Genomic DNA, 26,583 nt, shown 5'->3' on the forward strand with positions numbered 1-26,583 from the left:
GGAAGACTGGGGGAGAAGAGAAAAAGAGCGAGAAACGGAGAAAGAAAACGATCCAGGCTGCAGTTTGGTTTAGATCTGAGCAGAGACGCAGGAGAACTGGTCAGACGCGGATCGAGCCTCTTCGCGTAAAGCTGGAAACTCGCTTGGATGTTTTCTTTCAGATCATTTAGTTTTTGTCTGGATTTAACAAAACATAACCCCATCAAAAAGACGGCGAGGATTGTGGACTTGTGGTGCATTTCCCTGGGATTTTAATCACACCGAAGTGGGCTACCTCACACTCTGCGTGCCGCTGTAGAAAGTCGATCCTAGGCTCTTTAAAGTGTTTCGGGTTGTGACTTTAAAGCGTCTCTGGTTGAAGGGTACATGCTTGGATTATGTTACAGCTCATGTTTATGTTTTATTCGTTCATTTCAAACACATAAACAGTCCATTCCACAGCTAACCGCAACAGTTATTGGTTATTTATTGTAAAATCCGGCAAATGCATGCATTTAAACGGAATGCTGCAGTGCAATTGTTGCATGGTTTTCTTGTTGTAAATGCAACAAAACAACCGTCAGTCTAATGTTGCGGTTTTGCCCCCGATGCTCTCCGGTTGGCTGTGCATGCGACTGCACGGCATTTCAGTGTCATTGATGTTTTGCAAAGACAGGAGTAGTATATCCGTTTAAGAATAAAGCCTCCCCTTCATAATATTCAAGTTGTCGTATGTTCAGGACGAAACGCTCAGGTCTTGTGCGGCGACTCTGGAGAAGCCGTTTGATCCCAGATAAAGAAGGGGAGGATGGAAATGGCAGAATTGGTGAGGGCTGTAGGGACGATCTTTTTGGCAACAACCCAGAGAAAATTCCCAAAACGGAGTTCAGACCGATGACCCTCAGCGGGTCTTTTTTCGGGGACATAGGGGGGGTGTGCGCCGTGGAGAGCGGCGGCGGAGAAGGTGGAGGCATCGGCGACTTGGGGATCACGTCGGACCAAGATGCGGGCGCAGTGTGCGTCCCGGAGCAAGGGAGCCCCCGCTCAGCGCAGGACAGCGAGTGCAGGACGGTGACGTGCTGCTTGTTTAAAGAGCGGGACCACTCCGAGACGGCCCAGAGCACCACGGATCCAGGGCCGTGCCACTTTATGCTGAGGAGCCTCGGACCTGGAGACGGTGGCAGCTCTCCTGAGGCGCAGGAGGCGATGCCGCGCACCGTGTTGGAGCAGGAGCTGAAGACAGCCACATACTCCCTGCTGAAGCGGCTAAAGGAGAAGGGGCTGGATACCTTGCTGGAGGCGGTAGAATCCAGGGGAGGGATGCCCACTGACTGTGTGATGATTTCCAGGACAGAACTCATCCTGGGTGGGCATGTGGCATCCCCTCAGCTGCTTGTGTGCAAAGTGTACCGATGGGCTGACCTGCAGCACACAGCCCAGCTCAAACCGCTCTGTGAGTGCAAGAGCTTTGGGGCCCAGGACAGTCCAACAGTATGCTGCAATCCTTATCACTACAGTCGGCTCTGTGGGCCAGGTAAGGACATATTTTCACTCCAACCGCTTGTCTTAAGCTTCTCTTCCTATCCAAAGCTCCTTAGTACCTTTTTTTTGCAATCAAAACCAAGTTAATTAGAGCCAACCAAAGGTATAAGCGAAACAAGCGGGGCCTTAAGTGTAAGTTGTTTGCAGTTATCCCCATAATTAACTCTGGGTCACTTCCCCTATTTGCCAGTGATTACCTTTACGCTATTTTATCCTCATTAAACTATTTCATTTTGAGTTTATTTCTCCTTTCTACTGAATGTAGATTTTAAAATACATTTTAGGGATAGCTTTTTATAAATGTGCAAATGATAATTTGAGTTGAAGTTTAATGGGGTTGTAAATTGATTAAAAATAGAAAAAAGTATTTTATATTATTCTGTTCTCATTCATTTTGGCCCTGATTCATTTTTCCCACGTAGATTATTATATATGGCAGAAATAACTTTACCCAAACTTATACTTTTGCAGTTCATTCCAATTGTACATTTTTTTTGGTATTTTCATACACTGTATGGTGTTTCTTACTATAGCTCCAAGGCAGGGGTTCTGGTCTGCAGTTTGGGCATCAGAACATTACATTTTTTTTTTAAACGAACAGCTTGTGATCCTTAATTAAAAAACACAATTGATTGAACTCTGCCTGGTAGATATTGTTTACTCAAGTCATACAAAGAAAACTATCCTTAGAACACTTGTCAAACTAGGTATGACCCCAATCAATGGTCTGAAACAGCACATGGTCAGCACAAAACATCAAGCAGGGAAAAAAAATGAAAGCATATGAAATGACTAGCAAACCTTTAAAATGGCATATTTGTTGATCCAACCAATCAGTTGGGTTGTAATGAGATTTAGTGCTAATAGAGATTCCAATAAAAATGGAGTCTGTTGTGCCCCACCCCATCCAGTTGCTGCATGGCCCACCATGACTTTCTCTGTCTTAGGTATTATTTTCAGCCCTGGATATGGAGGGAAGTGCTTAATGCTTGAAACCCCAATTCCCGTTGTAGACTCTTATTTTAAGGTGGAAATGGTTCTTGAGTTTCCTTTTTGTGTTGATGGAGTCGGATAATAAGGACGTCTTTCTGGGTGACGACACTGGCCAATCTTAGCATCAGTGAGGCCCTCATCATCTATAATAGATTCATAAACTGTAACTATTGCTACATTGTAAAAAATGTGAAACAGTGATAAATATACAAAAGTTGAACGCTGTTCAAAGACTGGCTAACTGTTGGCAGCAGATGATGCCTAATTTGGCTTCACAGCTTTCTGTCATTAAAGGGTGACATCAGGTTTCTGAAGGTATCCTGACCACTTCTGTTGATTCCACACCAAATACACAATTAAGTCGTATTTATATGTTGTCTAATTAAATATTCTCCTGTTCTCATTATCTGAATATCATGCATCGTCTTGCCTTTTGGGCTGGATGTATCGTCACACTCTTATGTTTAACATTCCTTAAAATGCCCTAGTAGATAGTTTTAGAATAGCTTATTGTTGAGCAAGATAAAGATTATCCTCATAGATTAACGATTACATGTCTACATTATCATATTCATCACTTAATTTCTATCGGTTGTATCTTTTTTGCTGTCCTCTAACTCCAAATACCAAATACTCAACAAATATTGGCCAGTTTTTTCAGCGTTTCTCAGAAATACAACCAATTTAACTCCACCAGTAGGGAGTTGATATGCAGATAGTGAGGGCTTGTGGCATTAACAGAAAGTCATCCTCTAAAGCTAGATCTGTTTGAGACCCATTTCAACAAAAGGCCTCCTCTAATGTGAAGTAAGACATACTATAAATGCCACAATGCAGCTAAGAGATTAGTCAGTTTATCTCTTTCAAATATTCTCTTGGCTCCAGTCAGCCTTTTGGTTTGGCCTACTTTGATGTACAGAAAAAAAGCAGAGAAAGGCTGGTTTGATTAGATAGGTTTCAATGACCGACATTATCCACCCTGTCACGTGACAATTTAAATCCTTCTTGAAATAAGACATTCAAGTATCATAACGCTGATATGGGAAGGTTTTGATTTTCTCCATTTATGGATTGTTTTGGTATTTCTAAGGAAAAATATACCTAATCTATCTTATCTAGCTGAGATTTTGCTGTCGTGTTGTCTTTTAAGTCACATTTATGGGACAACGTATTAATTTATAGCTCAGAATTGGTGTGTTTAACACAAACATCTGAGGCTAATATGTACAACATGATTTAATTGCTTTTATATTTAACCAGAAAAGCAGCAATTATCATTATAGATGCATCTGACTCAGAATTTAGAATTAGACAGTTCTCATTAATCGATTCTAAATTGTGTTTATAAAGTCAAACACTGAAAAGTCTTCTGTAAAGTGCATCAAAACTAACAGCTACCATTTTCACCCCTAAACACATCAATTAAAAGCATTTGTGTTGATACACTTTCTGAGTTCTAATTCCTCCTTTTCTGTTAAAGCAAATACATCTATAAAATTAAAGAGATAGTCACATTTCTGCCACTCTTTCTATTGTAGTTCTCAGAAATATAAATTCAGTGTTGAGCATCTTCAGACCAAACCTCAAAGGAGAAGATTACAATTCAGGAAAAAAAAAAAAAATAATATTTATGATAATTTTATCTATAGGATGTATTTTTATTATTTTGTTTTCAGTGCAAAGATTACACTTTACAAAAAAATTGTACATTACATATTAGCCTTCAAGTGCTTATCACACAGATTATACTGTACTCTATTACCAAACTTCTCTTTGTGGAGTAACACAAGTATATAAAATTGATATTAACTGATTATTTAGTTAAGCTATCTGATCTTTTAGAGCCTGTAAGCAGCTGAATAACAGATATGCCCAGCATAGTTGGCCAACAGTACTTTTAAAAATGATTACCTTTATAAGAGCTTCTCCATTCTTCAGGATGACTGCTCATGTCTTTTGCAAAAAAATATATATATTCAAAAAGCCCATACTGCATTCATTGTGAGTGTTTTAAACGTGTCTTCAGGTGGAGCACTGTTACTATTATTCTATAGTATATGCATCAAATCAGAATGTATTTAAACTGTAGAAAGTGCTAGACTTTTTTACTTTGGTATATCTTGATACCGCCAACCACCTCATATCTAGTTAGGAGTCTTGATTATGTTTAAAGTTTCAGCATAATCCTTGTTAGTAACCTTTTTAAAAGCATATTGTATGTGTTTTGCTGTTTAGTCTCAGCCGCTGATTTGGACCTGCTGCTCCACAGGTCACTTTCAGTTGGTGTGTGGGTGTGTGTGTTGGTTGTGAGCTCTCCATGGCAGAGCCTCTCTGACCTATATTAAACAGATTAAATTTTGGCAGGGGGAGGCTTGTGATTTGGAAAACCTTAAACGCTGGGCCACTCAACCCCAGTGACCCGATGACAAGGCCTGGTATCGTGTGTAGAGATGCGAGCGTCAGTATTTCTGTCTCCTCACTGGCACATGGGGCGGATTTTCCATAACATCTACATTTATTAGAGCCAGCTGGCTATGACAAGCACTTTGAAAGTCACATGGGCAACAATATTAAAATTTGTAATGAGGCAAAGTTGAGGAACTGACGTAGCATTTGCACACTTGTCCTCACATGCTATTTATTGGAATTAATAAATGCATGAATTAAATGTCTAAATTAAAAGTTTTTTGTTTAGTATCCATCTAGTTATGTAGATGTGTAAGCTTCCTTGCTAGTAAACCATCCAAGATGAGTTGGAAGCAGAGTGAGCGAGGAACATACCCCATATTGGGACTAAAGCTTGTAGTAGACATAGCTCACATGCGCTCATGCGTGGCCCAATAGAACTGGTATTTCTTTCATGCTATTCAAGAAGACCTGCTTTGAATCCTGGCTTTAATCATTACTTTTGACATCATTTGTAAAACAAGAAAAGATAGAAATAGGGAGTGGGAGCTAATGCCATTCAGGAAATTAACTTTGATTTAATAATAATTTCTGGAACTGTCAAACATTCCCAAATTAGCTTGAACCTCAGTTTAATCTACGTTTATAGGATCTCAAAACTAACTAGTTATCAAGGTTTTTTATGTAACCTGGAGGTTTTCTAAGGAATGCAATGCCAGACAGAGGGCTTATTTTACTCCAAGTGAGCAGAAATATTTTCCCTTTTAATTCGACAGGCATTATACTTTTGGAATGAGATCGGTTTCAAGTTGCACTTTAAAAGCTCTTTTTGTCCTGAGGAGGTCCCCTCATGCTATTTAGGTGAAGGAGTGGTGATAATATACAGTTTGCATACTGTTGGCGCCAGACTGACTAGCTGTGTATCTGAGTGACTGAGTTCAGATCCTGGCAATTACTGCCGCCACTCTTAAAGGACCCGCTGCTATTATGCTTTCCTCCTTCCCATTTTCCCTGTAGGCGAGGTCACAGCATGCTCACAAAGTTTTCTTTCCTTTGTGCTCTCCCTCTTGTGCAAGCTGTTCTCTTTGTTTCTTTGCTTTTATTAGATAGGGGCAGGATCTTTGGGTGGAATGACATTAAAAAGCAGATTTGCTCATGTTTAATAAACTTCAAACTTCAGGTTATGGGCAGACAGTGGTCTGCAACTATTTAATAATACAAGATTAAACAACAGCAACAAACGTTTTCTGTTGAGTTTATTAGTATTTTAACTAGCTTGTGAAATAAAAGATTTGTTTTTATATCGTGCAGATGCAGTCTGTTGCTCTGAATTTGATATGTTGTCTTTTTTATAGCCTTTGATGTGAATTGAATTCAGTTGTGCATTTGTTGCCTTTTTCTTTGCTCTTATGAAAGAGAAACAGAACTAATGTAATGTTATTCGGTAAAAACTGCTATAAATGCTAATTGTTATGATTCCTCTTAAAACTTCAATCTTTTAAATCTTTAAAAATCTGTTATTTGTGTTTATTAAACATGCATCTTATTAGCTTATTGAGATCTTTATTATGTGTTGCAGAGTCACCTCCTCCTCCTTATTCGAGGCTTTCCCCTAATGAAGAACACAAGCCACTGGGTAAGACCCAAATACTCGGATAAACTTTTTAGAAATGTCTTTATTTAAATCATATTAGTGTGTTGTTTTTAACCAGTGTAGGAAAAAAACAACAGATTTTAGAAACTTACATTTATAGAAGCTATAAATGGGGCTGCTTCTTCACTTTCTTAATAGTTACTCATATATTGCTGCAGAACAAGTACAAACTATTCCCACAGTGTTGGTAATATTACAAAGTCCTTAATATGATTACAAAATTACATTTTTGTATTGATTTAAATGTAGGCTACTTGTTCACGTGTTTTTTTATCTGGCTTTAAAAAAAGTAAGTTCTAAATACACAAAACGTGGAAGCTTTAAAAAAAACTGCTATAACAGGATAAGGCAAAATACATGATTAGGTTTACACAGAAACAGAGCTGAAACAATTAATCGATTATTGTAACAATCGTCAACTAATTCAGTAAACGATTAATCGTTAACTGGAGTTTAGAGACTCTAGAACATGCCTTTAGTTGACGGGGTGACACACTTAGAGCACAAGTTGAGTCAATTTTTTACCGAGCACTGAAGAACAGTAAACGTGAAGCTCACCCCTGATTTATTCTCTGCAGATCTCTCAGACTCCACATTGTCATACACTGAAAGCGAAGCAGCCAGCTCACCAAACATCACACCAGGAGAGTTTTCAGGTGGGTTTGTTTTTACATTTCCAAATAGATCAAAAAAGATCCACACGTCCAAAAGCTCCAAATGGTGTTTTGATCTAAACTGTTTTTACACAAGGAAGTCATTTCAGAACTTTAAAAATTATAGGAAGTACATTTACAGTACATCGTACTATTCGGGATATGATGAGATAACAATCAAGGCACAGAAATAAGCTTTGTGGCGTTCATATTTTCTCTAGAAGTTCAAAATTATACAGAACCTAAAAGTTGAAATTGTTTTTAAATTGAAATTGTTTTAAAGGTGAAGTTTCTGAGTACTTCTTAGAAGGGTATTTTCTTTCATCACGATAACAGGCAGAGAGTATCTTTTTGCAAACTTTAAACACATAGAGAGGAAATCTTGGTCCAGTCATTCTGTGTGCAGTCAATACTTATAAATGTACCGCATCTTTTCAGTGGTTACCTGTAGTCTGTGATGGTCAGTGTGTTTCTGTTTTTTATGGAAGGGTTGGGGCTGTTTATTTATATTTAGTGGGGCTTTTTGGAGGGGGTTTCATATTTTTTAGTGCGTTTTCTAAGGATTGTACTTTTCCTATGATTCCTTTAATTTAATCTGCATTCTCTATGTCCATTCTGAGCCACAAAATGTCCTTATGGTATCGTGATTTTTTTTGTGGATACATTCTTATTCTTAATTTACTTCTTAAAGTAAATTCAGGTTCTCACAATGTAGTTATTTGTTTATGCTGTCAGCTTTAGCCATATCTGTGTCTTCATGAGTGGGAATAGGTTTATACTAAGGCCTGTTTAATCTAAGAATGGTTGTAAAACCATGTATCCTCAAGCAATTGCATGGTTTAAAAGACAGTTTTATTGGCAATCAGTATGAGTATACTTATTCTTTGTTCTTTACCCTGAGCTAAAATTTTATTTCAAGTTATAACCACAGTTAACTTGTAAAACAGAGTCCATATGTGAATAACAGTATGATCCCTGTTTAAAAGTTGGGCTTTGGTTTTCCTTATGACTTGAGAAGTGCTGATGGAAGTAGAGCAGATTTAAGAGTGTCCTTGAAAGTTCTGGAGTGTAATTTAGCATTTGGGTTATTTATGTGTATTGCTGTAGTTTCAATTTTAAGATATACTTTTTATAATTAAAGGACATTCGCTTTAAAGAGAAAGGTTTCATTTTGGAGGGGTTTGAAGGGGCATGTGCTCTGCCTTTAGCACATGTCCTCCTTTCTTTCCTTTTTCCTTACCGAAATATTGAGGGATCAAACTGTAATAAGATGCAAGACTGCTCTGAAACTGACACACACACTCAAATAGTTTTCCATGTGCATGTGGGCAGACTTACTACTATGTGTAGCTCAGTGTAACCTTGCTGAGACTGGGCCATGGGGAGGGGGTTGGAAATGGAGGTCCTTCTGTGAATGTAACCACACCAAAAGAGAGGAGTGGAAATGTTCCTGTCCTCCTGATTTGAAATAAAACACTCCCTTTCCTGGTATACATACCTTTCATTCGGTAATTCATGAAAGGGTCGTGTCCACCAAGCACAGTACTATAAGATCAGGCAGTAAGAGCCCTTGTTTTGGAGCCGGCAAGGACGGGTATTTCCTGCTAAAGGGTCGTCACGGCATAAGGAGAAGTTGACATGGCTACCTTGCAGAGATGTATTCAGTCAGCAAAACGTCCCCCTCCTCCGCAGCACGCACAGGCTGTCACCACCTCAGCATGGCCCGGCGACACTCCCTGAGTCAACAAATGAGGGGCTTGTCAGAGCGCGCACCACAATTCCTCAGAGGCTCTGGTAAAGGAGGATCAAGACATGCAGAGCTTTGGTTTCTTCCAGCTGTATTGCTGTTTGCAGAGGCCAGTTTAGATCACACTGCATTGACACACTCAGCTACAACGGCTTGAGAAAGGGAATGACCACTTTAATGTTGTCTTTGATGTTCTTTGGTTTAGAATAGAAATGAGATTTGCATTTTGCATTGAAAAGTGCACATCTACTGTAGTTAATGAAAGCATAGTATATTTTTGAAAAAAAAAATGTATCCATGTAAAACCCAGATTGAGAGGTCTGCAAAGCACACAATTCTTTGCAATAGTCTCTTTATATTTGTCAAACTCAGTGGGCTAACCTATTAATAACTTCTATTTTAGTCTATTCAAAATAAAGCATAATTGGGAATTGAAATAAAACCTTTTTTTTTAAAAAAAAAAACCTTTTTTTTTAAGACTATAGACTGAATTTGTTCTTTGTAAAATAACTTAAGCTCAGTCAGCTTTAAAGCATCATTTTAACATCTGTCAGGTCCTGCTAGAGGTGTTTTAAAGGATTTAGGTCTGGACTTTCCTTTGCGCTCCCTGTTGAGAGACAGCAATCCCACATCATGATGCTGCCACCACCTCATTTCACAATGAGCCACAAGGGTTTAGTCTTAGTTTTCCAGCAAACACAAAGTTTTGTTTGTAGCTAAATAGAGAACAGACACCTTTTACATATGTTTATCCACGGGTTAGTCCCTGATCTTTCTGGTGTGCTCCATAGTGTTGCTCAAAAGAAAAACAACAAGGGGCTTTCAAATTGTTATTAGTTAAACAATATATTTTTGTCCTACTGTATAACTGTCCACCACTTTTTGTTGGTATATACATAAATTCCCAACAAATGATACTTATTTGTGTTTGTAATGTAAAAAAAAAAAGATTAGGAGATTAATCATTTTATAAAAACACAGCATTTGAACTGTATTTAATGTTTAACATGCCGCTGCCATGAAGGTGTCTTTCTGATAAAAGTTCACTACAGTGTATATATGCATGTAACAAAAGCTGTTTGAGATCCACACTCCACCCATCATGCAGAAACCAGTAAACCTCTTAAAAAGCAAATCTTGAGGGCATAAGCTAGGTGGGGTGTAGTTAAATAATCATATTCTGTTTTGCAGCCCAGGGCTACAGAAATACCCACTGTGCATTCTTCTGTATCACACAATGGCAAAGAAACAGATCGGAACTGGTTGGTCTTCTAGATAAGCTTGCTCGACCACTTTTCAGGGTATATTCTGTGGAATTTGAATAGCAGTTCTCTCAACTGACTGCCTTTTTAGATTTAAAAAATGTAGTTTAATCAATGCAGAGTTGGGACAATAAAGATAACTTGGCATAGTTCCTAATCCCAATCAGTCCCTGTAAGTCTAGCATTAGTTTTTTTTTTTTTTTTTATATTCCCAACCCTAGTTTCCACACATTTTGTCTATTTCCAGTTAAAGAAATCTATTTTTGGCACCATCACACTGTCTGATTAATAGATCATGTTTTCAACTCTTTACCTTGGATATGACACACCATAGTGTGTGAGGGAATGTATAATACTGTCCCTGCTCTGCTCGCACAAAGCCAAGGCTTAGTTGTGTCGGCATCGAAATGAAGCCCTTTGAAGCACCTCTCATTGCTTCCTGTATGACTGTCCGAGGGGAGGATTATATACACTGACTTTTTGTCCTGTCAAATTGTCTCTGACGTCAGGAGCTCTTTACATTTGTCATTACTGCTCACCAGCTGTTACACTGAAAATAAGATACCTTGGTTAGGTTGTTCTGCGCTATCATAATTCCTTGCAAAAGTATTGAGACCCTTGCATTTATCCCGTTTAATGAATGAACCAGATTTTATTTATTTGGGATTGTTTCCAAGTCTTTGTAAGCATTTTAAGAATTTTGTATGTATTTCTAGGTTTGGACAGGATCATTCTAACACAACTATATGCTATGATCTAAACCATGCAATTGTAGTTCAGGCTGTGTGTTTAGGATTACATCTAGCACACGCCTTAAGTTCTCTGCTGCCATTAACAAGTTTTCTCCCAGTGTTAACCTATATTTTGGTCCATCCATCTTCCAATCAGTTCAGTTGGACAACATTTTTCCTGAAGGGCAAATTGTTGCTCTGTCAGCAGAAACACAGGTAACATGCAATAACAATCTTTCACCATAGAGAAAAATGCTTCAGGGGAGGCCTTGCTAGCTGGATTCATCAGTCTGACAGCAGTTGCAATGAAAGATTTGCTCACTCTTTGGGCTTTACAGATTGGCATTCTGTAAGTCTGTCATGATGGCAAATTTTGAAAGTCAGCCCATTGTGGTTAGAAGAATCAGATAAAAGAATTATCTTGGCTTTTTTGAGGATATGATGTAATAGAGGTTCCTGAGATTGTCAAGAGGGATGCCACAGTGTTTCTGCATCTTTCAACAATGCCAGACACACAGTTGTTATTCACGGGGGATATTCCAGATTTAAAGTGACCCCTGCCAAAAGATAAAAGCAAAGGTAAGAATAGACTAAATGGAATTAGAATAAAACAGAAAAAAAAGACTGACATTAAAATTGAAAAGTTTGAGATAAAAGCGCTAACACTTATTAGCTGAATTCATCATCATTAAGCTTCTAGGAATTTATTTACTATTTGGTTGTCTATCACTACTGGAATAATCAAGCTCAATACAATTTTTTTTTGTTCTTATCTACATTTATGTTTTGAAAGGAAGCTTAGCACTGTTTTAAAATGTCGTAAACTACCATTCCATGTTTTTTTTCTGGTTAAAAGCTACTCAATAACAGAACTATCTGCAAACCTGATAATGCTCTGAGTGTAATGGCTCTGGTGTCTTCATCTGTATAAAAACAGTCTGATGTGTTTATGATTTTATTACTGTTTGTTTCCTAATGTTCTTTGAATGTTTATTTCAATATTTTCTAATTAGCTGATTTCTGACAGCAGTTGATTTGACTTTATTTCTTAGACTTAGACTCACTTAGACAACTTTTATTGTAATTTTGAATACACAAAGTATATACAAAACTGGATTTTATTTTGTACAGCTTTCATGACCTTTCTATTTCTTAAAGTGTAGCAGTGATTTCAAAAGGTTTTACAGATCAAAAAGGGCAACATGAAATTCTTTGCAAATATTTAAGGGTTTTATTTGTAAAAAAAAAAAAAAAAGAATACAGAAACCACAGAAACTCTTGAATTTCTTTATTATGAATTATTTTGTACTGGTTGGAAATTTGATGCATCAAAGATGACAATAAATTGACTCCACCAAATTGTTGTGTAAATTCACCAAACATTGTGATTTATCTTATTCTCTTCCCTTAAAACCTCTGGATTAGTTATAGCAGATAATCAGTAAATAAAAGTTAATTGATTTGGAATTAATTAAGACAGAAGCTTAAGCAAGTAAAGCAGAATCTACTACATGATTCATATATCATCCTTACACTGGTTAAAAAGGTGTCACAGACTTTCTACAGAGTCCCTCTGTCAAGTCTATTCAGGTTTAAAGTAATTCTTTCATGTCAAACAGGGTTAGTTGTCGGATAGATCAGAAAGACCTCAAATGGTTATGTAGCAAATAAGTCTGAAAATTAGTAGCGTGCATCACAGTGCAGTGAGACTGTAAATAGGCGTCTGAGATCCTTTTGTTTATAAATCTGCAAGACTATTTATCTTCCTCTGTGTCTTCATATGAGTCCACATGCATACATTTTCACTGTGGAGCTAAACAAATTAAGCTAAGCAATCAATACTAATCACACTTGCCTGTCTGTGTTAGGAAGAGACTATCACTCCCCATCAAACCATTCCCTCCGTCTGTGTCAGAGACGAGTGGAAATATTGTGAATTATCAGCCAGTGCAGTCCAGCCTTGCTATGTTTCTCTTTATAAAGCCAGATTGGAGTTAGCACATTTTTTTCCTGAATTTCCTGTGAAGACTTTAATGATCTGAGTAGATGTGTTAATTTATATTAAAACAAGTCTCAAAAAATCTTCTTTCTAAAAGCAAGATCCCTTTCCTATGACTACAGACCCCTGAGTGATATTGCTCTTCTCTAGAAACCTGGCATATGGCCTCAGGTTTCTACCGCAGCCCCGAAGCCTTCCCAATGCCTGGCCGCCCACACTCCCTCAGGAGTCCGAATGCTGCAGGATACGGGATGTGGAAATAATGTGACTCGAGTGCTTCCACTTGGCCTCCCGAAATCAGGTTTTGCGGATTGTTTATTTGAGGGGAAGGAGGCCTCAGACAAACATCCTGTTTTAAAAAGCTGCCTGGGTTTTGTAGCAGTGTGAGGCGGTGAATTGCCCCTTTGACAGCAGGGGGAGAATGAGGAATGTTAAAGAGAAGGCCAGTATCTCAGGGGACATAAAGGGGCTCTCCTCGCCAGTTTGTCATGTCCAGTTTGGAGCGTCTGTTTGGAACTGTGAGCGGAGGGTTGTAACTATACATCCTAAAGGGTCTTGAGCCGTGTTGGCTCTGTGGCTGTGCAGGATTTGTGCCCACAGTCCTCGTCTCAAGTATCCGTTCCTGTCCTGAGAAGCTAGCTTCCGTTTCCCCTTACGTAACGCATACACTCAGAAAAAAAGCCATTGATAAAAGTGATAAGTCCATTTTTCATTTTCCCTTTCTCAGCATTGTTAGACTGTATTGTGTCAGATATCTGGCCTGTTCATTTCTGGCTTGTGCTGGAACATCCTCCACAGTGTTGTTGTTGCCTGCTGTTCCTTTAATATCTGCCTTTTTTAACTGTTGTTTAAACCTTTTTCAGTGTTTTTTGCTCTTTGGCCATTAGAATTATTCTTAAAAATATTTAATCCAGCATTTTCAGTGGCAAAGACTTAAATAATTTAATAAAATAAAAACCAATGGATTTTTGGGAGAAACATTTTATGGCATGGCATTGCTATCTATTGAAATGCTCTGATTCATCATCATTGTAAGACTGTGTCATACAATAACGTTTTGTGGCTGTATTATTACCAAGGGCCTGGATCTAATGGTGGGAATTTAAATCTTCACACCCTGGAACTGAGTTTAACAGTTTTATTTTCTTAAAGAAGGAAAAAAGCTGTTCACATACTGTGTAGATGGACACAACTAAGACAGCTGCTGTTTAAGCTTGGATAAAACACACAGTTATAACTTGTTTATATAACATTAAACAAATTGGCTTACTATCAACCACTAATGTTGATTAGGTTAGCATCTGTTCTGCAGTTTCCTGTTAACACAGCATGCTAACATTAAAGGCTTTTTCAATGTTTATTGTGGAAGAGGCTCTTATTTATTTATTTATTTTTGTTGGGAGTAAATATCTAATAATTAATCAAATAATTATAAAACCAGAAAGTTTGTTTGGCTGAAAATTCCCTTTTAATAACTCAAAAGAATCCCTTACCATCTTTAAATCATTTATCTGACAACATTTTGACCATCAAGTACAAAGAAAATTCAGAAAAAGTAGAAATGCAATAAATGAGCTGCATGATGAATTAAACTACCAACAAAGAAGGCTTGGCCGTAAGAAGAAAATGCCAAATATTTTCCTAAACATCCTATCTATGCTAACCAAATAAAACTCACCTGTCACTGTTTTTCTTAAAGAAAATGTTTTTATGCTGCAGTAAACAGGCTTTTTACTAAAAACAGTAAGATTAAGCAGGCAAATTTCTTTTCAAATAAATGTTTTCATCCGTTGAATCTGTTTTATTCCTCTTTTAATGTTAACTTCCTATGAAACTCTCCTTATTTTTTGTGCCTTTTCTTCTATCGTGACCTATGTCATGCAGGAGAAACATTAGCTTTAAAATAAACAATTTTATCATCTGACTCAGACCCAGCTGGAGAAAATGAGTGTATTTGTCACCATGTTGATAGTTCCTTAACACTGATTTGTTTTAAGAGGTAACTGGCAGTCAGAGCAACGCAGGCTCTCTATGTGTTGCGGGTAATGTGACCTCCGTGCAGACTGAAAGCCAGGCTAATCTAAAGCAGTCCTCGGAAAGAGCCCTGAATCTCCTTGCACGTCAACAGAAACTATTTTTTTGGCTAAGTATTTATCTGTTTCTGTTTGGTGAGCCTGAATGGTGCCAGTGCTAGTGTGTGTTTGGATAACATCTCAGAAGCTAAGCGGTATGGAGAAATACTCATATGGACTGCAAACTTTTTCAAGACTCTACAGCACAAAAAGAAAGCGTGGATAAGAATATTATGGGGTATGCTATTATTTTTTGCCCTAAATTCTACCACAGCAAATAGAAAAAAGTCAGCTTATTTTGTGCTCTGGGAGAACTGCAGTTGCCATCTGCACTTTCCTCACACCACAGAGAAACACCCTTCTGCCTCCACCAAAAGGGCCATTCATTCATCTCAGGGCACAGGGTTACAGCAACAAATAAAGTGTGTGCAGTGCCATTAAATATGTATGGAATGTCCAACTGTTAGTTTAGCATTTTCGTGTGCCTGTTCTCAAAGCGAGCAAGGGAACAATACTCCATTTGAGCCGGCCTGTGTAAATGTTTTAGCCTTGTGTCGCCTGGCATGGTCATGTGAAGGTGGTGCCAGTAGTGGATGCAGTTTTTATTTTCTGACCATTTTACCCACATTATAAATCCAGGCACTGGCCTTGGCTGACTATGATTTAGACCCATGGCTTGATTGCAGGCAAAAATAGATTTAGGTTTTTTGGGTTGTTTTTTTTTCTTTCCTTCCTCCCAAGAGGACCATTGACAGTTGTGCCTCAGCCTATGGCTGACAGTATTTTTAAAACTCAGCATAGCCAGGGCATTCTTAGAGTCTGCTGAATGTTTTGAGTGGCTTAACTGTTGAATCCACTGTAGACTACATATTTGGGCAAGCATCTTACAGCAAAGGGAACATAATAGAGATTAGAATAAGTAAACCAGCAATGTTTGAAGCCAGAAGGATTCTACATTTTCTACAGTTGTAGTTATGACCATATTTTTCTCTCTCTTTAAATAAAACCACCAGTATACTGGAGATATTTTATGTCATTTAGTATGGTAAAACCCAAAATGTAGAGTGGTGACTCTCATATGCTGTTATTTTGGGTGATGGAAGTTAAAAGGTTTTGGTACCAAAGCTACAGAGTACAAACTAATGCAGTGCTGCCTCGATCTGCTGGTTATGCGCACTACTTGTCCAATAGATGAAAGATCTACAAAAATTTACTAGAGATGCACCGATCGAGTTTTTTCCAATAAATCCGAAACCTGGGCCAAGCATTTTAGCCGATATCCAATACTGATATGAATCAACTGTGGAATGAATTAATCCCATATCTTGCCATGTGAGTGAAGGCTTTAGCTTTGACATAAACATTGTTAAAACGTGAAAAATTAACAAAGATATAAATTTACTTTATATAATTCATAAACAAACAAGGTCTACATAACCAGTAAAAAAAAAAAAAAAAAGTTTTATGTAAAGTAGAGTAGATTGGATCTCTGATCCAGCAAATTTGCCAATAATGGAGCCAATATTCGATCCAGGTATTGGATCGGCACATCTCTAAAATTTGCGTTAAACATACAAGAAAAAGCATCTGATCAAAAGGTTTGTTGTTGTGAAAAAGTAGCAAATAGCCTCGCTACAGAAACTAAAGAAGATTGAAACTATTGAGCTAGGAATGTTTTAAAAATATAGTTAACAAGCAATTATTATAATACTGTAATTAACAAGCAGTTGAAACAAAACTGCTAAAATGAAGAACATTTAACATGCAAAGTAATTTACTATAAAACATTTAGGTTGCAGTATTTTTTGGGGGGCTTTTTTGGTCTGAAATAAAAGAGATTAAAACTTGTCATGCATTTTCTGTTTGTATTTAGTGGAACTGATACCGTAATACCATGACATGACTTTTGTATACTTAAGGTAATCTCATACTGGCCTGGGCCTGAACAGGAACTAGATCTTCATTCCTGTGTCTTGTACTAACATTGGGATTGTTAAAGAAGACATATCCTAAAGCCACAGATCTTTTTCTTAAAGATAATTCCCTTCAAACAAAGCTAGAAATAATTTTTTTTTACAAACTCTGTACTGCAGTTATGTTGTTGCAAATGGTTGTTATTACTGCTTGCAAGCGTGCATATGCTTAAGCTTGCAATGATTGTGTTCCTCAGGGGAAACTATATCTACTGCTGTCATGTGTGCTTTGCTTATCTTTTATTTGTGTACATTTCTAAAGTTTTGCTGGTCTGAATCTGTCTGTGCAGTCAGACTGTCGCGTTTTACTGTATGGCTTAGATTAGAGTCCTGGCGCAAGCTTTGCCCAGCTCTTGTCTTCTGCTGCCAACACAAAATTTACTTAATGAAATCCTGCCATTCCCTGTAACCTTTGTATTTTACTCTTTTAAAGATGTTGACAAGGAAGAACTTTATGAATAATTGGAAATGTTCACTCTTGCATTTTTAATGAATGTCTCTCTTGTTGTGAGCGGGCTGACTTGGGGGAAACAGTTGTCTCTGTTTGAGGAGCTAGTGTCTTTATGCTCGCGGTGAAGCAGTGTGGGTTTCAGTAGAGCAAGTGTTGTGATTGAAACAGAAACTCTGGTGCCACATTATCCTGACAGAACACATTCTTCTCACAGACTCTGATCTACTGGGCCAATCAATAGAAAGCCATTGTTTGAACAGTAGCTCTGTCCATCAAAGCCACCTCTACCTCCCAGCTTGGCCGAAACAAAATACCTGTCTTTCACCCTAAATTAGTGGGAATAATATAATTACTTTAGATGTAGCAATTCTTTTAAATCTACACATGTTAGGCTTTTAAAACAGCATTTATCCAAATCTTGATTCGGATCCAAACAAAAAGTTAATTTTATAGGTGGGTGATAAAGCTTTGCATGTTGCACTTAAGGTGTTGTTAGAATCTCTGTTATCTAAAACAGCAAAAATAATATTATTTGTTTTGGAGCATCAATAGGACTGTCTCCATCTACGGGGGAAAAGAAATAAAATAAAATAAAAAAAATCAAAACACACAATTAAAAATTTTAAGTAATTTTTAAAAATGTTCTTTCATGTGAAATGTGCGTATTTTTAAATTGAAAAACACTTTGACCTAACAAACAGGTAGATTTTTGAGAGATTTACCAAAAAACTAAATAAGACCTGTTTTTCTGGTATTGTTTATTTGTGTGTGTCTGTGGGTTTATATTCGATGCTAAACATGTAATAATTTTTTTTGTAAAATACAGATTAAAAAAAAAATAAAAACATGAACTTAATAATAATGAAGAAAGATAGGATTTTATATTTTCCAAGGTTTAGGAAGCTCATACAGACAAAAGGTGACATTTTTGATAGTTTACTATAACTATCTCTGAGTACTTTAAAGACAGGCAGTTGTTTCATACAAATTTCTTGATCTCAGCTCTGAATACTTAAACCATTTTCTAGCAACAGATTAAGAGTGGCACAATTCAAGGCAGTTTTTAAATATATATATATATATATATATATATATATATATATATATATATTTATTTTTTTTCAGTATAGAAATACCTTAGGCTAGGAATGACTGCTTTATAATCAATGTTGGCTTTTACCAATGTTTTATTATGGATTACAGAACTAAACCCCCAGTTGTCCTCGGCAGATGGCTGCTCTCACTGAGCCTGGTTCTGCTGGATGTTTCTTCCTGTAAAAAGGGATTTTGTTCCTCTTCACCTTCGCTGCATTTATGCAGGATGCATGAAGCAGGGCCGGCGATTGCTATAGGCGAGCTAGGCAATTGCCTAGGGCGACAAATGTGTTGGGGGCGCCCTCTATACTTAGCGTCGCCCTTAGGCTTACTTCCCATTAATCATAGAATTAGAAAAAAAAGCGAATTAAACCGGTTATGAAGCGTCCGTCAGTTTGACTTAACCTTACGTATATANATATTAGTCTAGGAATGACTGCTTTATAATCAATGTTGGCTTTTACCAATGTTTTATTATGGATTACAGAACCAAACCCCCAGTTGTCCTCGGCAGATGTCTGCTCTCACTGAGCCTGGTTCTGCTGGATGTTTCTTCCTGTAAAAAGGGATTTTGTTCCTCTTCACCTTCGCTGCATTTATGCAGGATGCATGAGGGATTGCTGTAGTGTCATTGCAAGCAAATGTTTATGTTGCCAGATACTCATCCAGTAGGAACAAATCCTGCAAAGTCAATGAATAGCTTTGGGAATTTGATTGTATCTTTCAATATTCAATGTGTTGTAAATTGATACTATCTAAATTACCTGAACTGAGATATATTCCAGATTTTCTTAACTGTTTAGGGATTTTTTAAATTGATTGAAACTCCAGCATCATCAGGCCTATGTGCTAACACTGTAACAATGTTTTATTTTCCACTCTGAATGGAAAAATATGTGATCAAATATTAATCAAAGCTTGTTTGTCTGAAGTGCTTCTGCTGCTCCCTGGAGGAATGATGCCCTGGGCATTGAGCCATTTCGCCTTCTTTGTTTAATTATATTGTCAATTTGCTTTTTAAGGAAAATTTCATTTTGTTTGTTTTTAATTTATTTGTAATGATTGATACTTTGCATGAAAATGTAATCAGGCCACCATCTATCATACATTTGTGATACTTATTACACTTTAGTAAAAGAAACATTCGTTGACATAAAATATAATTTCTTTTCCTTGTAAGTTTATTACAAGCAGGTTCAGACCTTTGATTTTATCAGAGAGAAAAAAAAATAATTTGTCTATGGGCTTCAAAGCCTTCAGTTGCTGTATTGACGTGAGTCAGTGCAAGGTTAACCCATTTAAAATGAGACAAAAAGATTGAAAATATGAGTAGAAACATTAAGCCCTTCTCTCTACATCCAAGGCCTTGGTCAGGAGGTGCAGCGTGGAAGGGTCTTAGAAATGCATTGGGTCTCCCCAGTGCAAAAGCTCCAGCTTGTTTGGCTCAAACCTCCTTGACACACCAGCAAACAGACATGTTCACACTTCCCTACAAGAATACACACAGAAAGAAAGATTGCATGTGGAGGTGAAGAAGCGTTTACACCCAGCAGGACGTTCCTTGAGTATTTTAGCTTTTGATGTTCTCTCATACTCCGCCGGCTTGTGAAGCTGTCTGTAGATGTGACATATTCACAAACAACCCCCCGCAGTTTTCAAAGAACTTTTCTATGCCATAGAAAAGTCCCTTTAGCCTCTCCGGGATAACTTTACTTGTTTGAGTTCCCTCTCAAACTGATTGCCTTGCTAACGGGGTCAGGGAGCTCCACCATATTACCTTTCTGAGGCTTCCTGTGCTTTTTACACCCTCTGTTGTTTATTGATTTAATTTATGGATTCTGTTAGTTATCTGCTATCTGGTGCACAGCGCTTTTCCTCTCTCATGGAGTCATCATCAAAACAGAAACGGAGGAAAAGTGAGGAGGAAGCGGATGACAATGTAAGGCATTCCCATTGTGACCAGGAAGGTTTAGTGACTGGATTCTGTTTCTTGGGCTCCCACATTGTTTTCTCTCAGCACATATCTCTATTGCTGTATCTTTAGCTCTCTTTCTCTTTCTTGGAAGAGAAAGACCAGACCTCAGGGAGAAAAAAATCCATCGACATGTAACAGCAACTCCAGTTAGTATGTCCATCTGATAAAGCCCAATTTGATGGCAGTGATAGCCCAGACGCCAGCCTGAATGTGGCCTGCTTAGAGTGTGCATTAAAGCCTATGGGAGCCTTTGTCTAAATTAAAGCCATGCCATACCCTGGGGCAGGAGGCTTTGGGCTTTTGCTTTTCCCCCACTTTTTGTGTAGTGGTATATAAAAAACATTCTCACACATGGGCATGCTTGTAGCTTTCGATAAGATTGCAAAGATACATATTTTCTCCAGTTTAAATAAAGCTCTAACCTGAAAATACTGAATTTAGACCATTTTCAATGCTTTTAAAAACTAGGATGCAGGGTAAAGGAACTGCATTAATATTATTAGAATAAGTAGTCATTATTATCAAAATGAAAGCCTGTGTAAGAGATATTAAACTTGTTTTTTAATAGGGTTTTGTCATGTAACCGGTGGGAAGAGACCCATTGATTACAGGGCGAACCCTTCTCACTTAAGGTTTCAGTTATTTTCAATTCAGCTGCATTAGCTGCTGTTGTTAGTTCTTGGTCAATCAGTGGTGCCGATATTATGGCAGCCTCATTTCTCCTCACCTCTCACTTAATGCTCGAACCTGCTGCAGACACATTATTGAGCCCAACCCAATATGTAAATAAGAACACAAAAAACCCAGTGCAACACAAACACTAAACTGCTTCAGTCACAGAAAATAAACCAGAGGAAAAATAAAAAATGGTGCAAATACCAAAAACATTAGCAAGTTTAAAAAAGCTGCAAACTTGCTCTGGGAAAATGGAAGTGTGCCAGACTACTAGCGGGAGTTGCAAGTACAAGTTTTTTTGTTTTTTTTTGAAGGAAACTTGAATCTTTGCCACTAGAAGAATACATTGACAATGAAGGGTGTTGCTCTTAGTGTTTAGGTATGTTGCGCTCACTGATTGGGGAAAAAATGTTTTTAAACTTTGGATTGTTTTTTTTTTTTTTCAAACCAGCCGATCATCTCTGAGGCTAAATTATGACTGGTTAGAGTCAACAGCCAATTTCTTGATGCATACCTCATTGTTGGTTATCTTACCATTCTCTAAGTCTTTAACCAGTTTGCTGGAAAAGACAAGCATTTAGGATACGAATCTCGGGTATGTTAGACCATGCAATGTAAGGATACTTTTAGCAGCTTTTTATTTGTTTCGTTTTTTCCACTCTTATTCAAAGTTTCTAAGGAAGCGGTGCTTTTCTTGTACCCACTCTCAAGCTACAGAGAGATGAAATGTAATGGAGGGTAGGGGGCGGCCCCAGAGTCTGATAGGGAGATGTTAGCACAGAGGGGAAGCTGTTGTTTGTCTGCCTGTCCCTGACACTCGGCCTCCCATTCATCTCACTCCAAGGCTGCAGAGCTGTATTTACCCTGGGGCAGTTCTTCTCTGATTCTCCTTCTGTACTCACCCATCCCTTCTTGTGATTCATGCTTTCTTTAAAAGCATTACTGGATGATCATCAAGGAAGCTCTCAAGCACTCATTTTTGTGTACTTAACAATAATTACCCTAACGCACCTTTGAATGCTAGCAACTATCCACAACGTAGCCAGGATTTTTTTTTTACTTCTTTTTAACAGACAGTTATTTGTATAGGTGAGATTTGTAAATGATTTAGCTCATTTTCCCAGTGTAGAACGCCTTGGCAGCACAATATGTCTAATATATTGCATCTTCATAACAATATCAGGGTATGCAGAAATACTAATGAAAAGAACTGCTGCAAAAACTGTGGTGTAATACTCTTTATTTCAATTGCAATGAATTCTAATTTTTAAAAGATTTTTAGCCTGTTGGATTATTTCTTATTGTAGCAGATATAAATAGATGAGACAGATTATGCTTTCCTAGATGTATAAAGTCACATAGATTGGTAAAAGGAGAAATGACAACACAGCAGCAAAAAAACTACTACTACCATTGTTTTGTATTGATGAGCTTTCTATTCTCGTACGGCTGGGCTACACTACTGTTTGTAAGTGGAATGAAGGACCAAGGACAAATCAATCAAACAATAATCAATCAATATTTACTTAGTCGACAGGAATCAACAAAACAAATCCTAAAAAATGTAATTGTTTTAAACTTAGTTATTAAGCGCATAAAAAATAAGACCCCTTAAAATGTTCTGCCTAAAAGAGTTTAATGGCAAAACTTTTATCTGGTCCTGAATCTCAATGTCTGACCCCTGAAGAAAATTAGAGATCAGTATATTATTGGCCTGAAAAAGTCTTATTTTTCGATATTTACTTTTTACAATTTATAATAATTTTTACAGGAAAAAGAAAGGTAAATTCAGTGTGTGTCACTTCATGTTTATGAATTTTTTTTGGCTCATGATAATAATTTATGTCCGAAACATTAATCAAACACACTCAAGAATGTGTCGACACTTGATGTAATTCTTTAAACACTACTATTTTGTCTAATCTCTGAGGGAGACTAAGTTTGAGAAAACAAAATAAAACATATTTTCCATTAAGATCATGTCATGTTTGTGATCTTTGTACACAAAATAAATGTAAAAGTATTTAAATGTTTTAATCATATTCCTACTCTCTTTAAGGTACAGCAAATAGATACTGGCCCAGTCTTAGAAGTACAACACTGCTACCTGCTTTAGACCATTTTTTTCCTGATAAAAAAAAACAACAACAAAAAAGCATCATCTAGTAAACACTTAGCAAATATTTTTAGGCTTAGATCTCTTCCAAGTGTGCGGATCCTTGCCTTTGGCTGTACAAAGAAGAAAATACAACCAGGCTGCGGCCAGGCCCTACATCCCTAAGACTGACACTAAGAGGAGAGGCTTTTGAGAATAAAATAACAATAATAACATGCGCTACAATTCTAATGGGTAAACTGAGCTGTTAAAAGGCGGCAGGGTTAAATGGATGCAGAACTCCAGTAATTGCTCCCAGCCGTCATCGCTCCGCCCAAAGCAGACCTTCTTAAAAAGCAAGACTTGGAGACTGGGAGAGTTGGGTGTCCGTGTTGTGGTGAGGAAGGGGGAGGAGGACACGCCCTGACTTCTCCTCCTTGTGTCAGAACTTTGAATTTTGCTCTCGGCTTTTCTTGGATCTGTGTCTGGGTCAGTTTATGGTCCAGCACTACTAATTAAGGTTTCATACCCAGTAAAATTAGTTTGTGAAATTAAGTTAAAGGTTCTGCATTGTATCCAAAAGGGCTCTAAGTTATTTCAGTTTAAAAACACAGTCTGTGTTTGGGAAAAAATGTAACCTTTAAAGAGGTCTCTTGAACTTATTAAGACAATAAAAGTGCTTTTTGTTGTGTGAAATGAACAAGAACATAGTCAAGTTTTGGCTAAATTATTGGCTGATGGAGCACTAATGCGAATTACACATCGAACTTTGCTCTGCTCATACACCTTCCAGCTTTTTCTTGCCTCTGGATGCCTGATATAGGCTAAGTGTCGAAAATAGGTACAATTAACAAGCCTCTTTTAGACATTAACCATTTGGCTCTTTTTATCTGTGTATTGTTTCAAAGTGAGTTTACCTTGATGTGTGGGCTCCGTTTGATTTCAGACAACAGCGGGCCATAAATGAGTTGAAGCTGAGTTCTTTGTGTGGCCAGGCTGAGCCGCAGTAAAAGCCAAACTCAGAGTGGAGAAGCTGGAGTGAGGAATTCACTAATGGCACATGCATGTTGGGGCCCCTGAAGAGAGGGGGTCATTTCAGCCATCAGTGTGTGCGCAAACACACAGAGAGCCTGTCTACAGCTTCCCCCCACTGCCCCACTCTACCCTCTGCACGTCATTCAGAGTGCCTTGGACCAGCAGGCATTTTTGTCTGTGCAAGCCTGTTCAACGTTTCTGCTAATCTTTGAATAAACTTTACTAGTGTGGGTCACTCAGCAGAAAGCTATAGTTGGGTAGGAGGTGAGTGAGGCATTCTGGTGCTCTGTGGATCCACTACGCTCCACCTTAAAGGCGTTTGTTAATGGGGCGGGCGGTCATTAAGCCCTGAGAGCAGAAGGGCTGAAAGGAATGGGGCCACAGGCCCAGGCTTTAAATCCTCTGTGCCAATAGACTCTCTGAAGCAAAATAATGGCATCACTCTGTGTGTGAGTTAATGGGAGCTGATAGCATGAAGGGTGGGGGGTCAACGGGTCACAGGCTTGTGCTAAGTTGTCAGGGAGCTGAATGCCGTCCCTGGGCCCACAGAAGGGGGAAGAGCTGGGTAAAAGGGGGAGGGGGACCCCCTGCCTGGCCTACTCCCATCACCCCCCCCAAACAGACACACACTCCTGTGGAATGTGACCAAGAAGAGTGGAGCAGAAAAAGGGGGTTCCTTTACTTTTTAGGAGAGGAGGGAGAAGGAACGGATGTGAGATCATGGAATTCTCCCTGAGCTTCATTCCTCTTTCTTCCATGTCCACCGGCCCCTCTCCCCTAGTCATACCACAGATTTTATGAGCTATATAAATGTAGAACAGCTATGGGCAGAGTGGACTGAGATTGTCTCTGGGAGCAGTATGTGTGTCTTATGCTAAAGATCGAAGTCTACCTTGGGAGCAGTAACTCACTGTGGAGTGCTGAGGGCTGTCACTGAAAAGACCTCACTGACTGCAGCCATGAAACTGAATTAAGAAGCTGATTTACTGGGCTTAGATGTTTAGGAGCAAGATGCCAATGTTGTTCCATTCGAACCAAATGACACATTATGAAGTAACTGTTGGCTTTAAATAAACTTTTCGAAAGGTTTTAATGCAGCTTTCATGTCATCTCGTGTAAGTAGTTATACCTAATTTTATTCGAGTGAACATGATTTATTTTAAAATTGCATGAGGTAAAAGAATTGGGTAACTTTGTTGGGTGGCCAGTAGTTAATAATTGCAGTGCCCTCCTGAGACAGAGTGAGGAAGTGCAGATTCTTAGCTGGACTTACCTCAGTAGACCCTTAGGGTATGCATATTACTGTGTTAGTGTGATATGATATTGATGCAAGGATTATGTTTCATTAGAGTATCTCTTTAAGCCATTTTTGTAGGGTGTCCATCTGCTAGAAACAATAAAAGGGCAGCTAATCCCTTAAAATGTAAGCTTTTCTTGTGAAGTGCTCTGTTTACATTTGTTTATATCTTAGTTAATGACTGTCTCTGTCTCTTCCAGATGCCAGCATGTCACCAAATTCCCCAAAGCAAAGCCACTGGTGTAACGTGGCATACTGGGAGCACCGAACACGCGTGGGCCGCCTCTACACAGTGTATGAGCACTCCGTCAGTATCTTCTATGACCTACCTCAGGGAACAGGCTTTTGCTTGGGCCAGCTCAACCTGGATCACCGGAGCAGCACCGTTCTACGCACACGGGGCAAAATTGGATATGGTATCCTTCTTAGCAAAGAGCCCGACGGCATTTGGGCTTACAATCGAAGCGAGCACCCTATATTTGTCAACTCTCCTACGCTGGACATGCCCAACAGCAGAACTCTTGTTGTGCGAAAAGTGATGCCAGGATACTCCATCAAAGTGTTTGACTATGAGCGCTCGTGCCTCTTGAGGCACTCCCCAGACTCTGACTTCCTAGACGGACCCTATGACCCCAACAGTGTGCGTATCAGCTTTGCAAAGGGCTGGGGCCCCTGTTATTCAAGACAGTTCATCACTTCCTGCCCCTGCTGGCTGGAGATTCTCCTCAACAACCATAGATAACACAAACGGATCCCACAAACTATCCCAAATATCATCTACCTAGATTTAATATAAAGTTTTATATATTATATGAAATATATATTATACATGTAAATACAAAGTCATTTTTACAATGTCATTATTTATGTATGGTGCAATGTGTATATGGACAAGAGGAAAAACAGAAAATGCACTTTGGCAAGTTTTATATATATATATATATATATA

General features: G+C 38.3%; 1 protein-coding gene across 1 annotated transcript; it reads left to right on the forward strand.

Annotated features, from left to right (window-relative positions):
• smad6 (SMAD family member 6) lies at nt 1–26,583 on the forward strand. The gene is made up of 4 exons (XM_015399438.1): nt 1–1,513; nt 6,500–6,556; nt 7,153–7,230; nt 25,835–26,583. Exons 1-4 carry the CDS (start codon nt 712–714, stop codon nt 26,374–26,376), a joined length of 1,479 nt encoding a protein of 492 aa, XP_015254924.1. The 5' UTR covers nt 1–711; the 3' UTR covers nt 26,377–26,583.

Source organism: Cyprinodon variegatus, unplaced genomic scaffold, assembly GCF_000732505.1.
Source record: "Cyprinodon variegatus isolate N-32 unplaced genomic scaffold, C_variegatus-1.0 Scaffold1012, whole genome shotgun sequence".
In the NCBI taxonomy this organism is placed as follows: domain Eukaryota; kingdom Metazoa; phylum Chordata; class Actinopteri; order Cyprinodontiformes; family Cyprinodontidae; genus Cyprinodon; species Cyprinodon variegatus.

Coding starts and splice junctions, on each gene's coding strand:
- smad6 (XM_015399438.1), top strand. CDS start 712: ATGTTCAGGACGAAACGCTCAGGTCTTGTGCGGCGACTCTGGAGAAGC. Junction 1,514..6,499: donor CAGTCGGCTCTGTGGGCCAG/GTAAGGACATAT, acceptor TATGTGTTGCAG/AGTCACCTCCTCCTCCTTAT. Junction 7,231..25,834: donor CACACCAGGAGAGTTTTCAG/GTGGGTTTGTTT, acceptor TGTCTCTTCCAG/ATGCCAGCATGTCACCAAAT.